The sequence below is a fragment of the Hirundo rustica genome, chromosome 15 (genome assembly GCF_015227805.2).
Source record: "Hirundo rustica isolate bHirRus1 chromosome 15, bHirRus1.pri.v3, whole genome shotgun sequence".
Lineage (NCBI taxonomy): Eukaryota > Metazoa > Chordata > Aves > Passeriformes > Hirundinidae > Hirundo > Hirundo rustica.
Window position 1 is genome coordinate 5,863,297 of NC_053464.1, and position 21,098 is coordinate 5,884,394.

Here is a 21,098-nt window from a genome sequence, read left to right on the forward strand (position 1 = left end):
TCTACTGTCTGTCAGTCTAGAAGGAACATACTAATTTTGTGCTAACACACTGTATTTTATTAAGGTCCTGGGGTTTGGGGATTTTTTAAAATTATTATTTGGCTTTGAAAATGATTATGAAGCTAAAATACATTTTTGGAAGTCTTAGCTTTCTGTTCTCTTTTAGAATCTTGCTTTTGAATCTGTGCAAATGCATCCCTATTTCTTGTCTGTGTCATACTACATGCATACCATATTGCTTATCCAGTACTAGAAAATCATTAAACATTTCTAAGGACAAAAGTACATTGAATGATACTTAGCAACATAAATTAGAATAACCGAAATAGTAAAATAATTAGGTACAAAACAGCATAGTTGCCAACATATATTGGGGCTATTTCAATACAACTTGCCATTTATATATAAAGCATATATAAATGGCTATTTTTTATCCTTTTCAACAAGACATATTTTAAAAGGATAGTTCAGAGCATACCAGTTTACCTATTCATGTACAAAAGTACGTTGGGAAAGGGAGAGGTTTACGTATCATTTACCATAGCAGGATACTGTTAAAGGAAAAATTCTCCCTCTAAGATGGTGGCAACTATTCTTTCCCTATAGATAAAGTGTTCATCGAAAATTTAAACATCTGATTCAATGCTAGGCCTTTTCTTATAGACACGTGTATTGCTACAGGAATTTAAAACCCTTGGAGTTGAGTAATAGCTATTCCTATTTGCAACGTAAGGCAAAACATGCTCTGAAATGTACATGTCATTATGGATCCGACTATCCCTGGAAGAGTATGATGCTGTAGACTGTATGGATGACCTTAAATAATTATCATTTCTTCCTCTTGTTGGCAATGAATGTTTATAAAGATCAGCTGGACTTCGCCTAAGAGATAAATGCTGGTCATCACGATAGGAGTGCAGGAATGGATTATCATCCGAGTGAACAGCATACAGGGACTTGCTCCGCTTACTGTCCTCCAGAGCATGAGTTACAAGTGAGGCCTTGTTGCTCAACAGTTTGCTTGAGGGAACACTAAACATGCTTGCATATGGACTACTTTGAAGAAATTTCTCTCTTTCTTTCAAGCTTATACTACGAGAAGGTCTTCCAATATCAATTTCCCTGGACTTATCAGCGATATTATCAAAAGAATGTTGCCGGCTAATCCTCAGTTTATTCTTTTTATGATATTGCAGAGCACTACTTTGTGACCAAGTACGCTCATATATTTCTTCAGGAAGTGATAAGTTCGTTGTATCCTGTAGCATCTGATCTTCCTCAATATCATAGAGGTTCCCCATCCGCAAGCACGCGTCGCATTTATAGGGAGATCTGGTCGAGTAGTGCCCGGCGTAAGTGGGCATGTTGGAGAGACAGCTCCTGCAGTGGGTGGAATTCTGTCTGTACCTATCGTTCATGTCACCTAGGGAAGCATTTTTTTCTTTGAGAGTGTAGTGCTTTGCATAAATTTTATACTGGTCATTATTTGGAAGACTGTCTTCATTATGTGATGGAGTCCTGTTAGTGTGTTCGGCTTTCCTGTAGTTGTCATTGTGATCTTGGTAAACATCAGGAAGCTCCACAGGTTCTGGAAGGACAATGTTTTCGATGTACTGAGGTGTGTCCAAGCGGAATCCTGGTTCCTTGTCAGCATCAATCGTGTAGATTTTATCCCGTGGAGAGCCCTGTTTGGTTTTCAGATATGTCAGTTCCACTTCACTAGAATCTTTTGGGTATTTTGATGCTCCTGTCCTTTTTTTAAAATTGTCCTTGGTTTTGTGATGCTTGTTGTTGTTTTCAGCTTCCATGTGGCAAGTAGCTCTGCTTGATGTCTCTGATACATCTGAATGGACAATCTCCTCAGGAAGGTATCTTTGGCTTTTCAAGGAAAGCTGCCTGTTTTCCTCTGACCCATTTTCTCTCTGGGAACCTTGGCCCTGACGAACAGAATCTTGGCGTAAAGATTCGACAGATTTCTTCCAAAGCTGCCTGGGTCTGGAGTTTACTTTTGCTTCTGTTGTTACTGCAACCTCTACTGTATTTGGATTGGACTCATTCAGTGTGAGAGGATGCTGCCCTTGGAAAACATAGTTGTTCAGATTGTCCTTGTGTCGATTGCCAGGAAGTGTCTGCAGTTCACTTATGTTGTCACCAAAAAAGTTGTCCTTTGTCTGAAAGGATCTGTTATCAGAAAATATCAAGTTTCCCTTATCCATGACCATGTCCATAATCAAAGAACCCCTCTGAATAAAATCAGCTGTTCTTTTGGGGGAGTCAATTCTTGAAGGATTGATATTGGTCATGTTTTTCGCTGTTCGCAGCAGTTTTAACATGTTGGTTTGTGAATTGGTCAAAGAAAAGTCAGGAGATTTCTTTTTCTCTTCAATGTGTACTCCATGAATGCAACTGTAAATACCCTGTAATATGAGTAATATGAAACAAATTAAATCACTAGGCATAACCTTTTTCAAACTTCCACTTTAGTTTTAATTAGCAATAAAAAATTAAACATTTCTTATCTAATTACTGTAAAGATTAAAAGTACCTCTCTAACTTTTTATCATTTCCTTGCACTGAAATGGAGGAACATTTTCTGCTATATCGTTTAGAACTATAAAGGAGAAAAACTGCCAGTATTTCACAAACCAGCAGTCTGTCTTGACCTCCCCAGCTTATTCCAGAATACAGAATTAGAAGGTACCCAAAGAGTCCCCTAATCTTGTCACAAAATGAAACTAACCTTCAGAAATAGATACTCTCTTATTTTAAACCAGTTATCGAGTTTCCCCTCTAAACAAGCCTGTGGTGAGACTATTTTATTGGAGATTAAGGTACTCTTTACTTATAGTGAAATATAAAGGCTTCTAGTCATCATATTTTAGCTTTTCTGATCCCTATCCCAGACACATGAAAAAAACCCATCTCTTTCTAAAGTTGAATTTGAATTAATTTTGAGCAAAATGCTGAAGCCCATTTTCTCACTTCAACCTCTTTGGTCACTCCTGTGAGCCCAATTGACATTTCCAACCCTGTGAACTAGCATTTCTCAGAAATTTACCTTTGACATAAGTACTTCTTTTCCCCTGCATTTCTTAGGAGAATTTCACATAAAAAAGGCCAGAAATACAATGTTCAAATATAAAATGTGCAGGTTAAGGTGCATATGGTTTCTAGATAACCCCCAACATGGTAGTGCAGACTATTTTTAATGCAGTTCCAAAATGGTCCAATCTACTCAACAGGATAATTGCAGCACACTTTAGAGCAATTAGCTATTTTAGTATAATTTTCAGTTCTCCTCAGATATATAAAAAATCCAGAAAAATCAATTACCTAACAAAAGGTAATTCTATTCTAACAGATTCTATCTGTTTTAAAAATATATGAAGAAAAAAACCAACCAGTTTGTCAAACACATAAGAATAAGCCCACATTTCCTTTTTATTTTTTTAAAGTATCAGTTCCTTGCATATGTAAATCCCCTTTGGGTCTGGTAAAGTTATCATTAAAACTTGCCTTAGTGTCTAACCAGACATAAATGACACCTTGTGTTTGACCTTTTCTCATACAGTTTATTCAAGTCTGCTATCAAGAAAAGCTTACAAAAATATTCCACTGTATTTTTATAACTTAAAATTCTCTTGCTCAAGAAATGCAGAAAGCTGAGAGCTAATGTCTCTTATCAAATTAGTATTTTGTTTGGATTTTTAATGTGGAGATTAATACATTTCCTCCATCTACCATTTCTTCATCAAAATTTCTACCTTACTGTATTTGTTTTCAGCATTGGATTACTGATTCTCCTGGCATATGATAATGCATATCCCTAAATAGTCCAATGGATTAGGACTTCCCAAGGAGTGGAAGTGCATCCTAAGCCCATTGACTACTCCAGAGCACCACACTGCTACTCGAACGTGTATTTTAAATGTTCAGGTGGGAATAAAAGGAAGGATAATGTTTTAGGGCGACACTGCTTATTCTTTCTGTTGCCTAAAGAGGAAAAAATGAAAATAGTACTGACCCTGCTGATTGAGAACAGCAATCCTGGCCTATCTGAGCAGACTCCAGTGAAGCAGAATCTAAGTTTCCAGTAAAATAAGTGCTCCCAGACAAAGGTTATTAAGCTGAGTGCCATGGCTGCTGCAAGCATATAAAACACTCCTGCCATGTTGTCGATGTCCAGCTGGCTGCTCATGACTTCATTCTTCTCATTGTGACAAATACCAGTCAGCCACAGGGTTTCTAATTCTTCCATTTCCCCTAGGGAGAGCAAGGAGTCAAACCAGTTAAAATGCAAAAATCACTGCTCACAGTATTCGAAAGTCTTTGCAAGTTTAAAAATACAGCACCATTTAATGTTTCATTCGTGGAGCACTGCAGACTTATGTAGCCAGGAGCTGCAAATATAGCAGATTTCAACTCACAGCACCCTAGTTTCAGATGTCCTCAGATTTCATAAATTACGTGGGAAGCTGGATGCTCTAGAAAGCAGGATCTGTGGTGTAGATAGAACTTTCTTCTGCTTGTTATAACTATTAGCACTTGTTATAGAGAGTGGAATGAGTTAGTAAAGAGCTGGGACAGGCTGTAGTGATCAGAGAGAGAACTCATCAGAGACGCACCCTGACACCCAAGCAGACCTTTTCATGTCCCCTCCTCTCCACTGCCCCACACCTGTACATCCCTGATCCACTCTGACCCTTCCCTTTGGCCCTTCCCTTTAACATAACAAGACAAACTTCACAGATTCTTGCAATTCTTTTAGAATTGCAATGAGAAGTTTGTTCCTTCCCATTTGATCCATGATAACCTTATTTCTTCTTTTCAAATTAGCTGCCATGTTGTGGCTGAAGCTCTCCTGACACATCTGGTCCCTGTATTCATCTCTGGTATCTATTCCCTTCTGCTGCTGCCATTCCAGCTTCCTGGGCAGCAACAGAAACACAAACAGCCTCATCACATGCCTGAAACAGAGCATTTCTGGTTATAGCTGTGCCATATCTTTACTGCCATTAAAACACTTCATTTACTTAAAGCTAACGAAGCAAATCTGCTCCCTCCCTCTCTTGTGTATTCTTAACTTTGAATCCATATTTCACTGATGAGATTTGGCCTCAGATGAAGGACACTGTCACCTAGCAGTGGTTGCTACTGCCAACGTGGACAGAGGTGGGCAAGAAACTGCAATTCTTCCTGCCAAAATTAGGGGCTTTGATTTTGCATGATTTACTAATTTTCAACCATTCAGTGTTGTTCTTAGTGAAGCACCACATGGCCTTACAGGCCTTTCTACCCTCTTGGGATATAGTCAGCTGAGTAATTTATAATATATTTTTAATGGCATAAACAGCATTGTTCCTATAAAATACAGCAGGCAATGTAAAGGGCCAAAAAGGACTGTATTCACTCTCTTGGTGTGTTTTCCAGTTTACAATACGGCTTCAATATGGGAAAAGAATTTCCATGGTACAAATCCCTAATCCTTAGCCAGTGATTAGGAAATACATTTTCAGTATTATAATTCATACATCACTGGAAAAAAAAGAACAGAAAAAAATGGCTAGAAGCTATATTGACATTTCAGCTACCTTCAAGCTAGACTAGAAGATCAATGACCTGCTGTGCAAAAGCATTTTGCAGGATAGAGTGCCAGGGCACCAGGAAAGCTGCAGCCCACAGATAATTTGGACGTGAGTTCCAGCTGGAAATGGAACACAAGACTGTGATGGAGAAATTGCTTCTCAGAGAATGTGAATGAGAAACTGAAATAGAAAGGACAGTTTCTGATTCACTTTAGCAAAGGCATTTCACAAATGTGTAAGAGGGATTATTCAGTCTCTAGCTAATTCCAAGTTTAATTTTGTGCTTGAAGCACGAATTGAACTTCTACATCTGCAAAAGGCAATGTGTCTTCTCCCAAATTACAGCGCTCAATCTTCAAAATACCTAAGAGCATCCCAAAGAAGAAAGTCAATCCTAATGAATCTTTAAAAATCTTCTAATCCAGGACATTGGGACAATAAATTATTAATTGTAGCAGTATAGATATTGCACACATAGATAACTAGAGTTCATTATTGCATTTCCATGTCTTAGAACATTTGGATTCCTTTTGTTCTGCTAAACCTCAGTGGACTGTTTCCCTTGTTTCTCTTTCAAGTTGTCCCCAAGGTCTATGAATAAAACTCACAGAGGCTAGAGAAAAGAAAAGAACCCAAGTCCAAAGAGAGAGCAATATTTCTGGTCTGTGCATCAGTAGCTGAAGCTCTGCCAATCAGATCTCATTACTTCCCACAGGAAAATTCACATCTCCCATGATTGTCAGACATCAATTTGATTTGACTGCTGTGCCCTTTCACTATTCATAACAAAATTCACAAAGGAATTTAAACCTCTTTTTTATTATTGTTTCCTCTGTGTTCCTTTCCCTTTCGCATGTACATCTGAAGTAACTATTGATAATCCAGCAACCTTTCCAAAAACATCCCGACAGAAATAAACTAAGCTTTTTGGAGTCAAGATAAATGACAGTGCCCTGGCAAGTAAAGAAGAATGAAGCATCCCAGAGCCTTACAGAGCTTGCTATTGCAATATTCCTTCCATAATATCTGACAATGACAGCAATCACTGTTAATTAATGCCCAAAAGGAATCCACATTTTCATAGATAGCAAAGCACACAATCATTGGATTGCCATATCTATGGAATGATGCTATCTCGGATTGAGCATATTAGGCTGATATTTCGGGTCTCTCCCTATAAAGCAGTTGCCATTTCCAGCATATATTTTCATACCTGTGCACATATATTTATATAAGTGTGCGTGTTTGTGTGTGTGTACACACAGAAACACAGACAAAACTGATAATAATTTAACTGTAATAACACTTCAGCATAGCTGACCCAATAAAACTGGCAAAAATCCCCAATCTTCTTATTGCTTTTTCTGCCCATTACACTTTAAACCAGATATTCACAGAAGCCATAACATTTTTATTACAAAATCCTCAGGCATGAGAAACTTTTTGATCTGTGGTGTCAATTCATTCCTTATTAAAATCTATCACTTCCAAACTTGGCCTGGAGTTTGAAATCAAAACACTGAACTTTGAGGCTAGTTATAATATGGTTCAGAAAATAAATTAATTTAAAAGAACAAAGTTCATTTGGAGGAATGTTGTCTTTCAAATCCTTTTGGGTGGTCTGACTTGTGAGCTGAATGTGCAGGGTGATGACACCTACAGCAATACATCACACTTGGCAATTGAAAGGCCAACAATTTGTGATTACCAGGCACTGGAGAGTTCAGTCACCCTTGTGTGTGCATAATACTCATTAGCAAGTGGGAGCTCCAAATATTTCATAAAACAGACCTTGGAAATCTAAGTCAGCAACCTCAATATCCACAAATGCCAGGCATCACTGAACTGAGTTCAATGGAGTTCAAGTCTGCATCTAATGGGGGGGGTCTCAAGTTACTCATAAATATTAATCAGACTTATTTTAAGGGTTTTTGTTTTCACTTCAGGCACTTACTAAAGGAAGGTAATACTACAATCATTTCCTACCTTCATTCATGTGTGGACTAGATTAAGGTGTAAATGAACAGCAGCAGATCTCAGCGGCTAAGTACATCATGACACTAGCACAAGACCAGAAAATGAAGAGTTGCAGTGTATTTGACAAAAAAATACAGCGTTTATTTTCTGTTTAACACATCCACAATCTATTTAACCTGAAAAACTCACAAATGACTACATGATTCCTATGAGATATTTAAAAACTCTATATCATTGTATCATAAAAGATCTGCTTCATTTATAGTGTAAAAATGAGCATAAGCAAATGCTTTAAAAATCCATAGTTCAAGCAATGCTGAGTGTCTGCAGTATTCGCTCAAAACACACTCCAATAAATTGCAACATTCCAGCTCTCTCACTGGTAATTCAGTGCTATTTACAGTGGGTTTAAGTTACAGTGCAAATAGATCCCTTTGTGCTCCTCCTGGGTTTATTCCTGTGGCTATGGAGCGCTCTGCTCTGGCTGCTATTTGCACAGAAACGTGCCAGTTGGCCATTAGGCCTGAATATCCCACAAGGGCCTCTCTTTCTACATAAACTCCTCTGGCCTTTTTCACACGTTATCATCCTGGGAAGCACTGATAAACTGTCCACTGTGTCCCCCGAACAGTTTTGTCACAATAAAAATTTCATTATCCAGACACAGAAACGATACAATCTAAAGAGCAGGATTACATGCTTCTCCTCATCAGGGCCCTTAGCAGGCTTTGCAGGCTGTGCCACCTCTCCCTGGTGCCCAGCTGACATACACAATGCCCTTTTGCAGCCTGTGTCACTGGCTCCTGAGATGTGTGAGTTCTCCAGGACTCTTTCAGGGGGGTTACTGGTGTCCCCAGATTCCTTTTGTTTCAGTGCCGGTTACCTGGCAGTTACCTGCACCAAACTGCCCTTCAGCAGCTGTATCAGCAACTGCAGCTGCATGGGCAGTCACCCATCCTGACTCCAGAAAACATTGCCTTGCATCAATGAGAGTTGCCTGGGAAAAATGAATTCTCCTGTATATTGTGTTGTGTCATGCATTGCAACCATCCCTGCTCCGTGCAGCCTGCACATCCCGCAGGAAGGAGTGTGCCTGCGCCCCAGGAGGAAGGTATGCCGTGTTCCAGTGGGGAAAGCAGAGCTGCAGCCCAGCACCCTTGCTGGTTTGCTGTTAAGTATGGCAGACCTCCGGTGTCAGCACTTCCCTGGAACTTGCATGAGGCACGGGCCAAGAGCAAGTCACCAGCAGGAGATCTCAGCGCACGTGTGACAGCACAAGGTGCCAAAGGAGCCGGCTGCTGGTGACAGTGTCAAGGGACGGTGGCTCTTGTGCAAAGTGCTACCCTGAGGTTTAGCCTCAGTAGTCAACACAACAAACTGGCATGTAGAGATGATGAGCAGGAGGGTTAAATATATACAATCACACTGGTCAGATGTAGGGCATCAAGTCCAAAAGACCCTGGCGGCACTAAAAGAATCAACTGCTTATTCAGGCTGGACAAAAGGTAGTTTTCAAATTTAGGGACAGATCATTCAATTTTTGCTTTGGTAGAACTCCCCCTAAGTGACAGAAGAGGAGGATAGCACCCCACCACTTGGGGACTCCACAATAAAAGGGTGTTTCCCCCTGAACAGCGGGGTCAGCAGGAAAATGGGTTGATGTGCATTTGGTTGAATAAGCTCATCAATTCCAATTTGACCCAGTTATATGTTCCATACAGAATGTTTCAGAGAAGAGATTATATAAAAGCACAGCAGCTTTTCAAATTCAGCCTGGATCCCCCAAAACAATCTTTCTTACTCTTATTTTCTGAGTTATTTCCCCCATAAAAATAGCAAGAGGAACACAGATGACTGACAGCAATAAACTTACTGTGAGCTAATGACTTCACTCTGCATGTCCCCATTAGTTAAGGATGAATTAACAGAACTGCTAAGCACGACTTCCAATATTACAATCCCTCTAACTCCTGTTCAGCTACACAAACGCCCTCCACTTATACACTCACACTCTTCAGTCACATTTGTTCCACCCACTGCTTAAGGAGGACACTAAATATATAAACAGAAAATCACTGTGATTGTGGGTGTATTCTGCCTCAGCAGCACACACTGAAAATATGTCCTTATAATCACATACGTATTTCCTTCTCGGGCTTTAACAGCCTGTGTGAGTCACACTGCTACACTTCCTTATAATCTAGACAGTGATTTGGAAGGCTTATGCTAAAATATGAAAAAAATAGCAAAGAGCTTTCCCCTTCCAGATGTAAGGGGGCAAATCTCATTTCCACAGTTACCTATTACCCGTAAGGACTGGGAAGCAATTATCCACCCAGGAAAACAATTCTTAGTGTACTAAGCTGCCCTAAAAGCACATGAAGATTAACCAGAACTGAAAGTTATTAAGAAGGGATAACAGACTCTGTGGAAACTCAGACCAGAACCAGTTTTCTTCTTCATGTCTCTGAATCTCTAATTGCTTTAAAGTTTTCAGCTCCAAGGGTTAAGGGCTTAATACAACTACACCATCTGCCCTCTTCCTGGAAATCTCTTCCCACACTGTCTTTTGAACTGAGCTCTTAATCTGCAGGTAGTGCAATACATTACAAATATCTCAGATGAGTGGATGCATAACTTGGTCAGCTGGCTGGCATTCTCCACTCCTCCCCAAAATTACTCTCTTTACCCAGCTTTTTCTGTTCCTAATATTCAGCCATTTCTGCTGCCATGAGTGTTTTATCCCTCTGTTCTGCTGCATCCCTCAGAGCTCCTTGCTGTCTTTCTCTCCATCCTATTCACACTCAGAACCCCTCTTACTCTCTTAATTCTGAAGCAGCTTTGTCATTTGTAGTTCAATAATCCCACCTTCTCACGATTAAAAAAAAAAAAAAAAAAAAAAAAAAAAAAAAAAAAAAAAAAAAAAGAAGAAAAAATAGAAATGGGAGAAAGACTGAAAGAAAAAGAGAGAAAGGGAAAGCTAAATTCTCCTCACTCTTAGCACCAGTGGTTCTACACCAAATCCCAAAGACATAGTGTTGTGGGCTTCAGAAACAATGCCTCCCAAATGATTTTGTGGGATAATTTTAGAAAAAGTACCACTCTTTAAACAGCACATGCAGCCCAAGTCAGAGGAGTATCAGCAACCCCTGGGCCTGCAGACAGCTGCCCTAAAGTTCCTGCTATGGGAGCTGAAGGAGCATGGGTGCCCTCCCAAAAGCTGCATCCAGAGCTGCCTGAGCCCTCAGCCCACTGCTGGCAGAGTTGTGTGCACACAGCAGTGACAGCAGCCAGGTACCACGCTGCTGCTGGGGATGTCAGCCTGCCCAGCTGCTCCTACAGAGGTACAGAAAAGAAATCAAAGCACGGATCATGCGATTCCTCAGCTCACGGCATTTCTGTTCTGACACATTCCTGTGGCTGTGGGCGGAAGATCCAAACAAAATGATAGTGCTGTTTCTTAGCAGCCGTATCATTTTAGTTGCTTCTGAACTCCTGGGTGCTTCTATTTCTCAACAGAAGATTGAAATTCTGTGTCTCAGTAGAAATATTTTTACTTCTGTTAAAAAACAATGGAAGTTTCATCTTGTGACCACAGCAAGACAAAAAAAGCAGCACAACCACCACTGGGCTTTAGAGAATCATCCCAATGATCAACTATCTTAAACAAAGCTGCAGATGCTAATCATCAGCTCAAAGCTTTTGCAGATAATAAGATGTGCTGTACAGATAGCAAGATGAACAAAGCCAGAAATTCACTAGCAATGCACTTCACTCGTATCCCTTACACAAGAAAAAGCAACTCTGAACTGTTTCTGTTAAAAAGATTCAGAGTTCCAAAGCAATTCATCTTATACTAACAACTGCTTACTCATCTCACCTTCCCATGAGCAGGGATATGTATGTGAACTTTCACAGACCAAGGAATGAAATCTTTTGAGCATAATTATACTTTTGAGACAATTAAGTGGCTATTCTTTAAACTCTTCAGCAACTCATTCCCATCCTTCTTTCCTCCATCTCTTTTCCTCTTTGTTAGAGTAACAAATTTGCCATCTTGTAGCCTGCTTCCTTACACTGAGACTTCAGAACTGCACCCACAGTGTGGTTGATAATTGTCAGTGTGATTGGTCCACCCAGCAGAACCATCCTCGGGATGGGAACAGTATTCATGTAGAAACATAGATAAACCACCCAGCTAGAGCTTGAAGTTTTCCTTAACGCAAGCCTACACCCCTCTGTATTTAGTTAACTTTTTTCCCAGGGCCAACCTGATCAAAAAGAGGGTTAAAAGTCATTGTCTTTAATGCAGGAACAGCATCATGCTTTGAGAAGTGAAAAGATGCCCCTGCATGAACAACCAATTAATTCTTCAGTTGGATGTTTTACATCAGCAAGGAAGAGGGAAGAGGTTCCTATCCACTGCACAAAAAAATCATTTCAATGTCTAAGCGAACTGGCTTAGATAGGAGAATGAGAAGTAAAGAAAAAATCAAAGGAGAAAAATCACAGGAGAAAAACACGTGCAGAGGAAATTGGAAGTGCTAAAATACATTTCAAAAGGCCATTTCAGTGCTGGGTAAATGTAAAAAAGAGATGAGATCATGGCTTTTTGTACGTGCAATCAGATACACTTTTACACAAATTACTTAGTCTTATCCAAGTATACAGTATTTATCCAAGTATATAGCATATATCCAAAGTATAGATCAAAAAAGGCTTTTCCTCTTATTAACATATTATTCACATAAAGCAATTGTGTTTGTTGAACTCATTAGAAGATGTTTTTCTTATAGTTATGGAACTCATTAGGTTTACAATCATTCACTGAAATTATTCCATACCCTGATGAATGCCCTATTACACATACTGAAGAATAATTCAATGCTTCTTGGGGCTCTGCTGTTTTACAGGCTAAGTTTTTGAGAATAATATATTCTACGGAAGTGATACATGTGAAAGAAGATTTCTGCCTTCATTTGTGTTTGCCTATTTATTTAAACAACCTCATTCAGGCTCCACTGAGGCTTTCCCAGGAGTACACTCCTAGGATGAAACACACCCCCCAACCATACTTGCTTTTAGTCTAGAGAACTTCAAAGAGATTTTTAGTGATACAGCAAAGTGATGTTGGTCTGAACTCTGGGCTCATCCCTTCTAGTTCACCAAAACAGTTATGCAAGTTCACAGCTAAAAAGATTATCCATCGAACTACTGAAGTTAGACATGGATTACAAAATCAGGTCGAGCTAGTTCTGGGCAATTACTCTTCAAATTTAATTTCCTGGTGTTTAGTTCCAGTTCACCTGCAATGTACTTTGTAACTCAATAGAAGAAATTTCATTATTAGGGCTTTTTTGTTGACTTTTTTTCTTTTTTTTCCCCACATTTGGTGGAAATGCAATGGTAGTTGGAGTTTTTTTTCCTGGTCATCTAAACCTGTGAGACAATAAAGTGAGACATGGTATCAAACAGTTCTGGGACTAAAAGAAACATAACTGCAATAATTTCTACACATCATGTATGTCCAACTACTATTCTTTACTAGAGCCCACACCATTTTCTGAACAAATTTAGAGAACCTTCACAAGAGAAAATAAATGTTTTAGCGTTCCTGGATTGTTCAGAGTAACTTCTACCGGTAATGAAAAAAACCCCACAAATGTATTCACAATTCCCTTGGTTTGCTTATCTTCCGGGCAAGATGAGCAAGGGCGCACACATTTCATAATGAGGTTTCATTCACCTGGGTGTTCCCTGTATCTATTGCTATTCTGTAAGTTACAATATTGAGTTTTGTAGACAAGTCATTCATATTATTTTAAGCAACTAAAAATGGCTTAAAGGTATAAGCATTTGTATGCTATGAAAGTCCACAGGTCAAATGTAAACATAGGGTAAGACTTTTCACACTTTGCTCCCAACCCACTTTGTTTTGTACCTGATATTCAAAGTGAAGCATAAAAATGCAGCACCTCCAGTATTTTGATGAGCTTTTTCTTAAATAGCTTCAAGCGCTTTCCCTTCTATTTCATTTATTTTCTTTCTCTGTGATTTAATTTTTTGTGTTGGATGAGAAGTATCAAAAATGCTGAAGGAGTAAGCATGAAGGAAATGCAAAGTGAAAGGAATGAAAACCCAAGTGTTGCTCTGGCTACATCTAGAGGGGTTAGCCCACACTGAAAAAGACAACTCAGATCCTCCTTCAGGCTACAGAAGCTTTTTATTCTTTAGTATGGGACCAATAATTCAACTTCTCTGATTCAAATTCCTCATTTAAAAATGACTCAGAGTTATAGTGCCTAATAATTCTTAACAGCATTACACAAACAGAAAATAATATTCAAGAATATGTGAAAGTTTGAAAGGCAGCCATTGCAAGTCTTCTAGTCATTCCTTCACCCAAGTGAGGTTTCTTTCATGAGCCTCTCCAAATCCAAAAGAGGCATATGATGACACTATTACTTCCATATATACACCAGACAAAATGCATCATTTGTGATGATGACACCTCTTCCAGTTGTTTAGTGTTATCATAGGAGTAAAATCCATGTGCTGGAAGACTAACACACTCATTGTCAGCCCCATGAAAATTAATGTCCTGGGGTTTATGGAACAGGAGGCCACTATGCTAAGTCCTGCTCTCTGCCCTTCCTATTACACTGAAATTCACCATTCTTACCCTCAACTGCTTGTTATTGGTGACATTAAGCCTGTATTTATCTTTTGATAAAGCCCTCTCTTTCACTGATAGAGAAATGCAAAGTCAAGACACACATCTATGTAAAAAATCCCAAAATAAAGATTATGTAATATGCACCATATTCCAATCTGATAGAGGATTTAATCAGTGATACCGAAGAAAAACTTTAATTCCCATATTTCTATTTGCTTGCACAGGTGAAACACGAAGTTTTCTAGACTCAAAAAGGAGTTCATACCCTCTGTGAAGACTGAGTCATCATTTCTGTTTTCAAATATATCAGAGATGTGCAGCAAGTTTTCTCCTGCAGGGCAGAACTGCCAAGAGGACCTAGAGTTCTTCTATTTTGTGTTAAAATGAAAAATATTTGTTTGAAGTACAATGAAACAAGTCACCCTTCATTTGATTTCATAGGCATTCTTTTACCAGAAGTTTAAATGAATCCATCCTAGATTAGAGACCACTCACATCGGTTCAGAACTGAACTAAACACTTTTTAATAGCAGAACACTCATATTGAAAGATGAAACTCATCTACAAAGGAATTGCTCAGAGACTATAAAAATAAAGGAAATAAATAAATGTATAAACACTCTCCAACACTTAGGCCAGCTTTACTTCGTGATGTATATGAAAACACTTTCTGAAAATAGAGGCTGGTGGTGAGGTGAGTTAGAATTGAGTGGAAGAGAAGTCCTGTCTCAGCGCCAAGAAGTAATTTTGCTTTGGTTTACCTTTTTTTTTTAATTTTAAAAACTTCAAGAGAACAGTACTAGCAGGCTCATAGCTCCTAAAATTGACTTAACTGCGCACTCATAGAGGAAGAAAAGAAAGGAAAAAAGCTTGGTTCCTACCATCTCCCACAAACTGAAGGAGGGCGAGATCAATTTGTCTCTTCCAAGGTGATCCTTTCTGGAGAGCAATCCCATAGCCAGTAGTGGCAAAGATGTACCCGCTGCCTATTGTGACAAGTTTGCAGCCTTCATCTCTTCCAGCCTTGTAATTCAGCACCGCTGCATCGTAGATGAAAGCATCCAACTTCCTGAAATAAAATATTTTACAAACCAAATCATTAGGGACAGCTGTTGTCAGAATTCTTTTGTCCTTGATGTTAGGACCCTGTTGAATACAATATGGATTCTTTGATATCATTAATTACATATCCTGCTCTGCTGTATCTAAAATTAACAAAAGGCATCTATTTTAGTGAGGGGAAAGTAGGACACATAGTTTTGCATTTCTATTTTAAGAGATGCTGTTAAAAAATACTGAGCAGGAGAAATCAATCTACAAAATGTCTCGCCCTGGTACCTTTGCTCTCAGTATGGATAACAAATACCTTGAGATGCAAAATGATCTCCAAAACCAACAGAAATGACAACAAAGAACTTAGAATTGAAACAACAATAGAAAATTAGTTTATTTAAAATACTGAAGGAGATTGAAAATCTTCACCAGTTTTATATACACACCCTTGTTTTACTTCTCTTTCCAAGAATAAACAGTGAAGGTGGAAGTAAAGTCCTTGGTAAGACAAAGGAAGATACTGGAGCATATCTCATAGAGCTACCTAAATCCCACTCAAATATGATAGAAAATATTTCTTTATGATTCACAGTTCCAAACATACTATTTGTGTATCTGGAGCACAGCAGGAGGAAAGTAACTTGTAAAAAAGTTTAAGCCTTTTACCCTACCTACCTAAAAATGGAAGAATGGGATAATCCATTCTCTAAAGAATATAGGGAACAAAAAAGGAGCAGGAAACAAATTTAGTAAAGAAAGGACAAGAAGCAATGTCCTCCAGGGATACCTTCTCAGAAGCGCTGTAAAGCAAGTTAGAATGCAGGTGCATAGATATTTCACAAATGAAGGCAGTGAAAATGCACATACAAGAAGAGGAGGACATTTGGAAGGACAATTACTTGACAGCAGCAGATCCCAGACAAAGAAAAAGCATTCTTATACTGCCAGAAATTAATATGCAAACCTCAAAAAGAAACAGATAAAACCTTATTTTGCATTACTGCGCTCATCTGCAGCCAAAACCTTTTAAGATTTTTACTACTTGCACAAGAGCTGCAGCCTATAACAGCAAGAGGAAATAGCTGTTGGGGCCTCGGCTCCAGCCTGACCTGAGTGACACACGAAACCAAAGGCATTCCATTCCAATAACCCACCCTCCCTTCCCAGCATCTCTGTGCATCCCCTAGGAAGTCAGAGGAGCAGGAAGGACACGGCCACTCAATTGGCTTTGCTGGATGGTGTGGGGGAATCCAGCCTGCCACCCCCACAGGCTGTGCAGCCCCAGGCACTGCCAGCTCTGCCTGCTGAGCCTCTGCAGAGCCACAGAGCATCTGTGCAGCATTGCTGAAACCATCTGATGGGCTGCAGCTGACAGCCTGGCACAACACTGCCCACCAACAGTTGGGGCCTGTCTCCATGGAAAGGCAGCTATAAAAATAAACGTATTGTGGCACAAACAGGTACAACAGCATCAGCTTCAATTACATTATATCAAGATGCACCAGTTGTGAATTCTGTTGCTATGAAGTTTTGGAGTCACGCTTGCTACTAAGCCTAAATCAGTTTATGTTGATAAAACTTTTCATTTATACCCACAGAATGGAGCAAGACCTAGAAATATCATATTTTGACTACTGACAGAAAAAAATGCCCAACAAGCTTTCATGCATATCATAATTCGAAATTTATTCATAAATAATCAAAATCAGCAGAGCCCTACCTTTTTCAGAACTCTAAATCAGATCCCAAAAATGTGGCACTAAAGAAACCTGTGTCTATCTCACCAAGATAGAATACCAAGAGGAATACCAGGAATACCAGGAGAGAATGAAGTGGTTGGATTTGTCTGCTGTCATGAAAAAGTGAAGTTCCTCTCACTAATTACTGTTCTTTATTGCTTTCTTTCAAGGATATTTATCCCAACAGTGACCATTCATCTAATTGAAATTTAGTGGTTAATTCAGAGTAGAGGTGGTACATGCAACGATTAAAAAAGTAGTTGAGCCTCCAGTTCTTTAGCTTTTCCCCTCTTCGCTAAAATTCAGTTTGTGCAACCTTCAGTTTAGAAGTCAGATTAGCTCAACCAGTGCTCAAAATCTGGTTTCCTCCTTCCTTTAAACGGATCACTTAATATGCAGAAAATCACTAAACACCTGGTAGGCAATGTCAAAAATTCAATCCATAAATAAAACATGGATGGCTACCTGGCACTGGGGGTAATTAAACTGGAAAGAGCTAAGAGGATGCTGGGGTATTGCCCAAACCTGCCGCCCTCAACATAAGATCAGAATTTTTTAAATGATGGGCTTTGATGCAGCACTTCAGAGACAATCTTTGCTTGTACAGAGAGTAAAACCAAAAATCTATGTCCTTTGGATACGCTCAGAGTGGAAAAAAACCCCACAAACCTGCTTGCTGTACCCTCAGGATATTGTAGCTTTTCTGATGTACAGCAGACAATTACCAAAATCAATACAGCCCAGCCTCAGATGCTGATATCTGCAGTTATCTGTGGGGAGGGAAGGACTCTTCCCCTCTTGGAGGATGCTCATGGCTCAGGGATTGGGAGGTGTTGCTCTCTCCACAGGTACAGACACTGCTGCAAGCAGACAACTTAAAACACACTCTGGAATTTGTCGTCTGTTTATTCTGGGATTTATAGTTTTGCAATGCAAGCACATAAAACACATGCTGTTAAACACAGAGAAAATATAAAGAGTCAGCTATTCTTCTGTCAAAACAGTCTCAGTCAGAAATACAAAGGAAAAAGATCTCTTTGCTAAAGACCCTAGGGCAAAAGCTTCGTGCTACCTCAGAAACTACACTCTTCACATGTGGCTTGCCTCCTTAGTTACTGAGCACTGTAATAAAACCTTGGGAGAGAGAGACAAAGCACAGTCAGAGTTCCACTCTTTCAATGTGGAAGCACCTCCCCAGTTTCCCAGGAGTCTGTGAGCAGTGCAGTGCTCACACATGGAACAGGTTCTGAGGATGCAGAAGGCTCTACTTTTGAGGACTTTTTCTAAACCAGTTCTATAAGGTCACAACAAATCCCATTACACAAATCAATTTAAAAACATGAGGTACTTTACTGACAGATGCTGAGAGCTGAAGGTTCTCCTGTCAGTCGCTGCCCAATGTCTTACTGTAAATCAAAAATTGGTTGCCTGGAAAAACTCTTGGTGTCCACAAATACAAACTTATATTCAGAATATATTTTCTGCATTTCCAACATAACTCTTATAACCTCTCAAGGCTTAATCATCTCTTCATCGTGTGCTGATTACAGAAGTACTGTTCCTGCCAAGCTCCAGAACACACTGTACCCCTGCAGCGTGGGCAGGGAGGAACAAGCCCCAAGCGAAGCTCTCAGATTTTAGGGCACCCAACTCTTCCATCACTAGGAGGTGAATTTCTGGCATTCCAAATTTTTAAGAACTTTCAGATAACTATAAACACTTCTCAGTTAGTGTTTCCAAAAATGGAGACAGAAAGATCTGGGCTAATCCGAAAATGTGACCCTTTCTGAGCTGCTTGCAAAGCTGGCAGGGAGATCAGCCCTGGAGGAAGACGAGGCAGGGACGTGTGCAGGCCAGAAGGCTGCTGGGAACACAGAGGACTTTCCTTCCTGCCGTGGCTGCGTGGGGAAAGCCACAGCTGCTGTTTTGCTGGGCTCTGATGGAAAAGCCAGGCTGGACACAGAAGCCCATCCTTGTCATTCTCCAGACAGGACTGGGATGCCTGGACCTCCGGCTCTCCCTGTTCTTCCCACAAAGACTGGCAAGCCCCAGGTCTTGATTCTTGTGGCAGGAAAACGTCAGCGTGCAGCACAGCTGAGCGCTGCTGTTGAGGTTACACCCTCAGCGCAGAACAGCTTCCACAGGCCGAGCACAGGCCACGCTCCCAGAGCGGCGCAGAGCCTCCCGCAGGCCTCAGTCACGTACAAATGAACAATTTACTTGTCAGCTCAGTGCAGCCACACCAGGGAGTGAAAAGCTTTGTCACACTGTGAGGGTTTAAATAAACGGTTTAGAAGTATTAGAGAGCTGAGAGAGAACTGGAAATGCGAGAGGAGGCTCATAACTGCCGTGAACTGGTCAAGCAGGCCCGGCACCTCCAGCCAGGGCAGGGGAGCAGAACTACAGAGCTGTGACTCATCTGAGCAAAAACTTCCTCAGAACTACTGCAATAATCCTGGCTAGGAGGAAAAAAAAAACAGTTTGGAATATTTATATAACAGTGACTACAAAGGCAAATGTCCTTCATCACCGAGCAAGCACCAAGGGGAAAGGGGGTGGGGAGAATATTATCTGACAGCATCAGAGAACATGAGGTGTTATGAAATCATGAATTGGAATAGTTCTAGAAAAACCCAAATGGGCATTACTAAATGTAATAATTTGAAGTGGGAGATATGTGAAAAACAAGTGTGGACAGTCCCATAACTAAACATTTATTATTCATCAAGAAGGATAGGAGTTGAAAAATCAGAATAGCTAGTGCGAAAACTCATTCTCAAGCATTGCTGCACACATGCAAAATTGCCTGCATAGAGAAAATTTAAGTTAGAGGAAAAGGTACAGGAAAGCAATTTCAGGAAAGTTGAAAGCCCTTCCCTATAATTTTCTCCACCTTTATTATTGGCACAACTTTTCATAAAGTTCCTATGATGAAAACTGAAAAGGAAGACAAGGCAAATGCTACTTTATTAGTCACTTCTCCCTTAATAATACAAGTATAACACAAATGAAAAATGTTCCTTCGCTTCCTTAGCCAACTAACATGATCATTCAATGATTTTGTTCTCTTGATGGAATGAGAAGTAAAAATCTAAAATGCCAATCTGCTCAGTAGTTCTAGAGCCACAATGACATTAGGAAAAAAGGAAAAAAAAGTGTCCACTTAAAGTTGGAATAAATTTAAGCATATATTTTTAGAGATCATCAATAGTGTTGGGAAGGCAGCAAGTACAAACATATTGTCTGTAAGATCTGATGGATTTACATCACAAACTTTCATTTCATCCCTTCTTTCTCCACAGAAGGATAAAAGAAAGTGTGTCAAGAGTGAACAATGAGGGACAGCATCATTTGTGTCTCTCTGTGTCCTGGGGATCCAGTGCTGGAAGGTCACTATGGAGTGACACAGAAACCCAAGGGAAAGAATGCTGCTCTGAAGATGAGGCTTCCATGAAAGTCACTAAAGTGACACTTTGATCCTGCTGGAGCAAAAGCAGATATTTAACCTTTAACATGAAGGACTGTTGATTTCTCTTGCACACTTTTGACTAAAATGCATTTCAGCTTATCTGATGCACTTCATCACCAACAGTGACTTTATCTTTCAGTACATATTCAAATGGCTCCTCACAGAACTGAACTTCACGCACACTGAGTGGATTTCTTGACATCTTGATAATGCCAGTTCATTAGGGGAAAACTGAACAACCACCCCTTGCAACAACACAGGTCAGCAAAGTATAACCCAGTTAAATGATGAACTCATGAGCACAGAACAAGCTTTCAACTTTTCTCCCAGCTCAAACTATCCTCACTGCCATCTTTGCACAGGAACACAGACAAAAATTTGAAAGAGCAGGTTCTGACAGACATTAACACCACCATGAGAGGTTGTGGAGGCTTCACCTTGCCTGTCAGGGCAATCCCAGCTGCCAGAAAATCCACTGAGAACCTCCCTTGGCTGTGGTTACCTGAATGGGCACATTCACCCTCCTCACTCACAGGAGCTCCCATCCACCACCCCTCTGCCCACACACCTTCCCAGTCCCCGTAACATTTCCCTTAGCA

The 21,098-nt window shown here is 40.0% G+C and overlaps 1 protein-coding gene across 1 annotated transcript in view; it reads right to left on the reverse strand.

Moving 5' to 3' along the window:
* Positions 1–325: 325 nt before the first annotated feature.
* GRIN2A (glutamate ionotropic receptor NMDA type subunit 2A) overlaps positions 326–21,098 on the reverse strand; it is a 181,857-nt gene continuing 161,084 nt past the window's right edge. The window contains exons 12-14 of the mRNA XM_058422576.1: positions 15,120–15,307; positions 4,025–4,263; positions 326–2,417 (exon numbers count right to left, since the gene is read on the reverse strand). Of these exons, the coding sequence (XP_058278559.1) occupies positions 627–2,417; positions 4,025–4,263; positions 15,120–15,307 (2,218 nt within the window). The 3' untranslated portion in view covers positions 326–626. The remainder of the gene's footprint in view (positions 2,418–4,024; positions 4,264–15,119; positions 15,308–21,098) is intronic.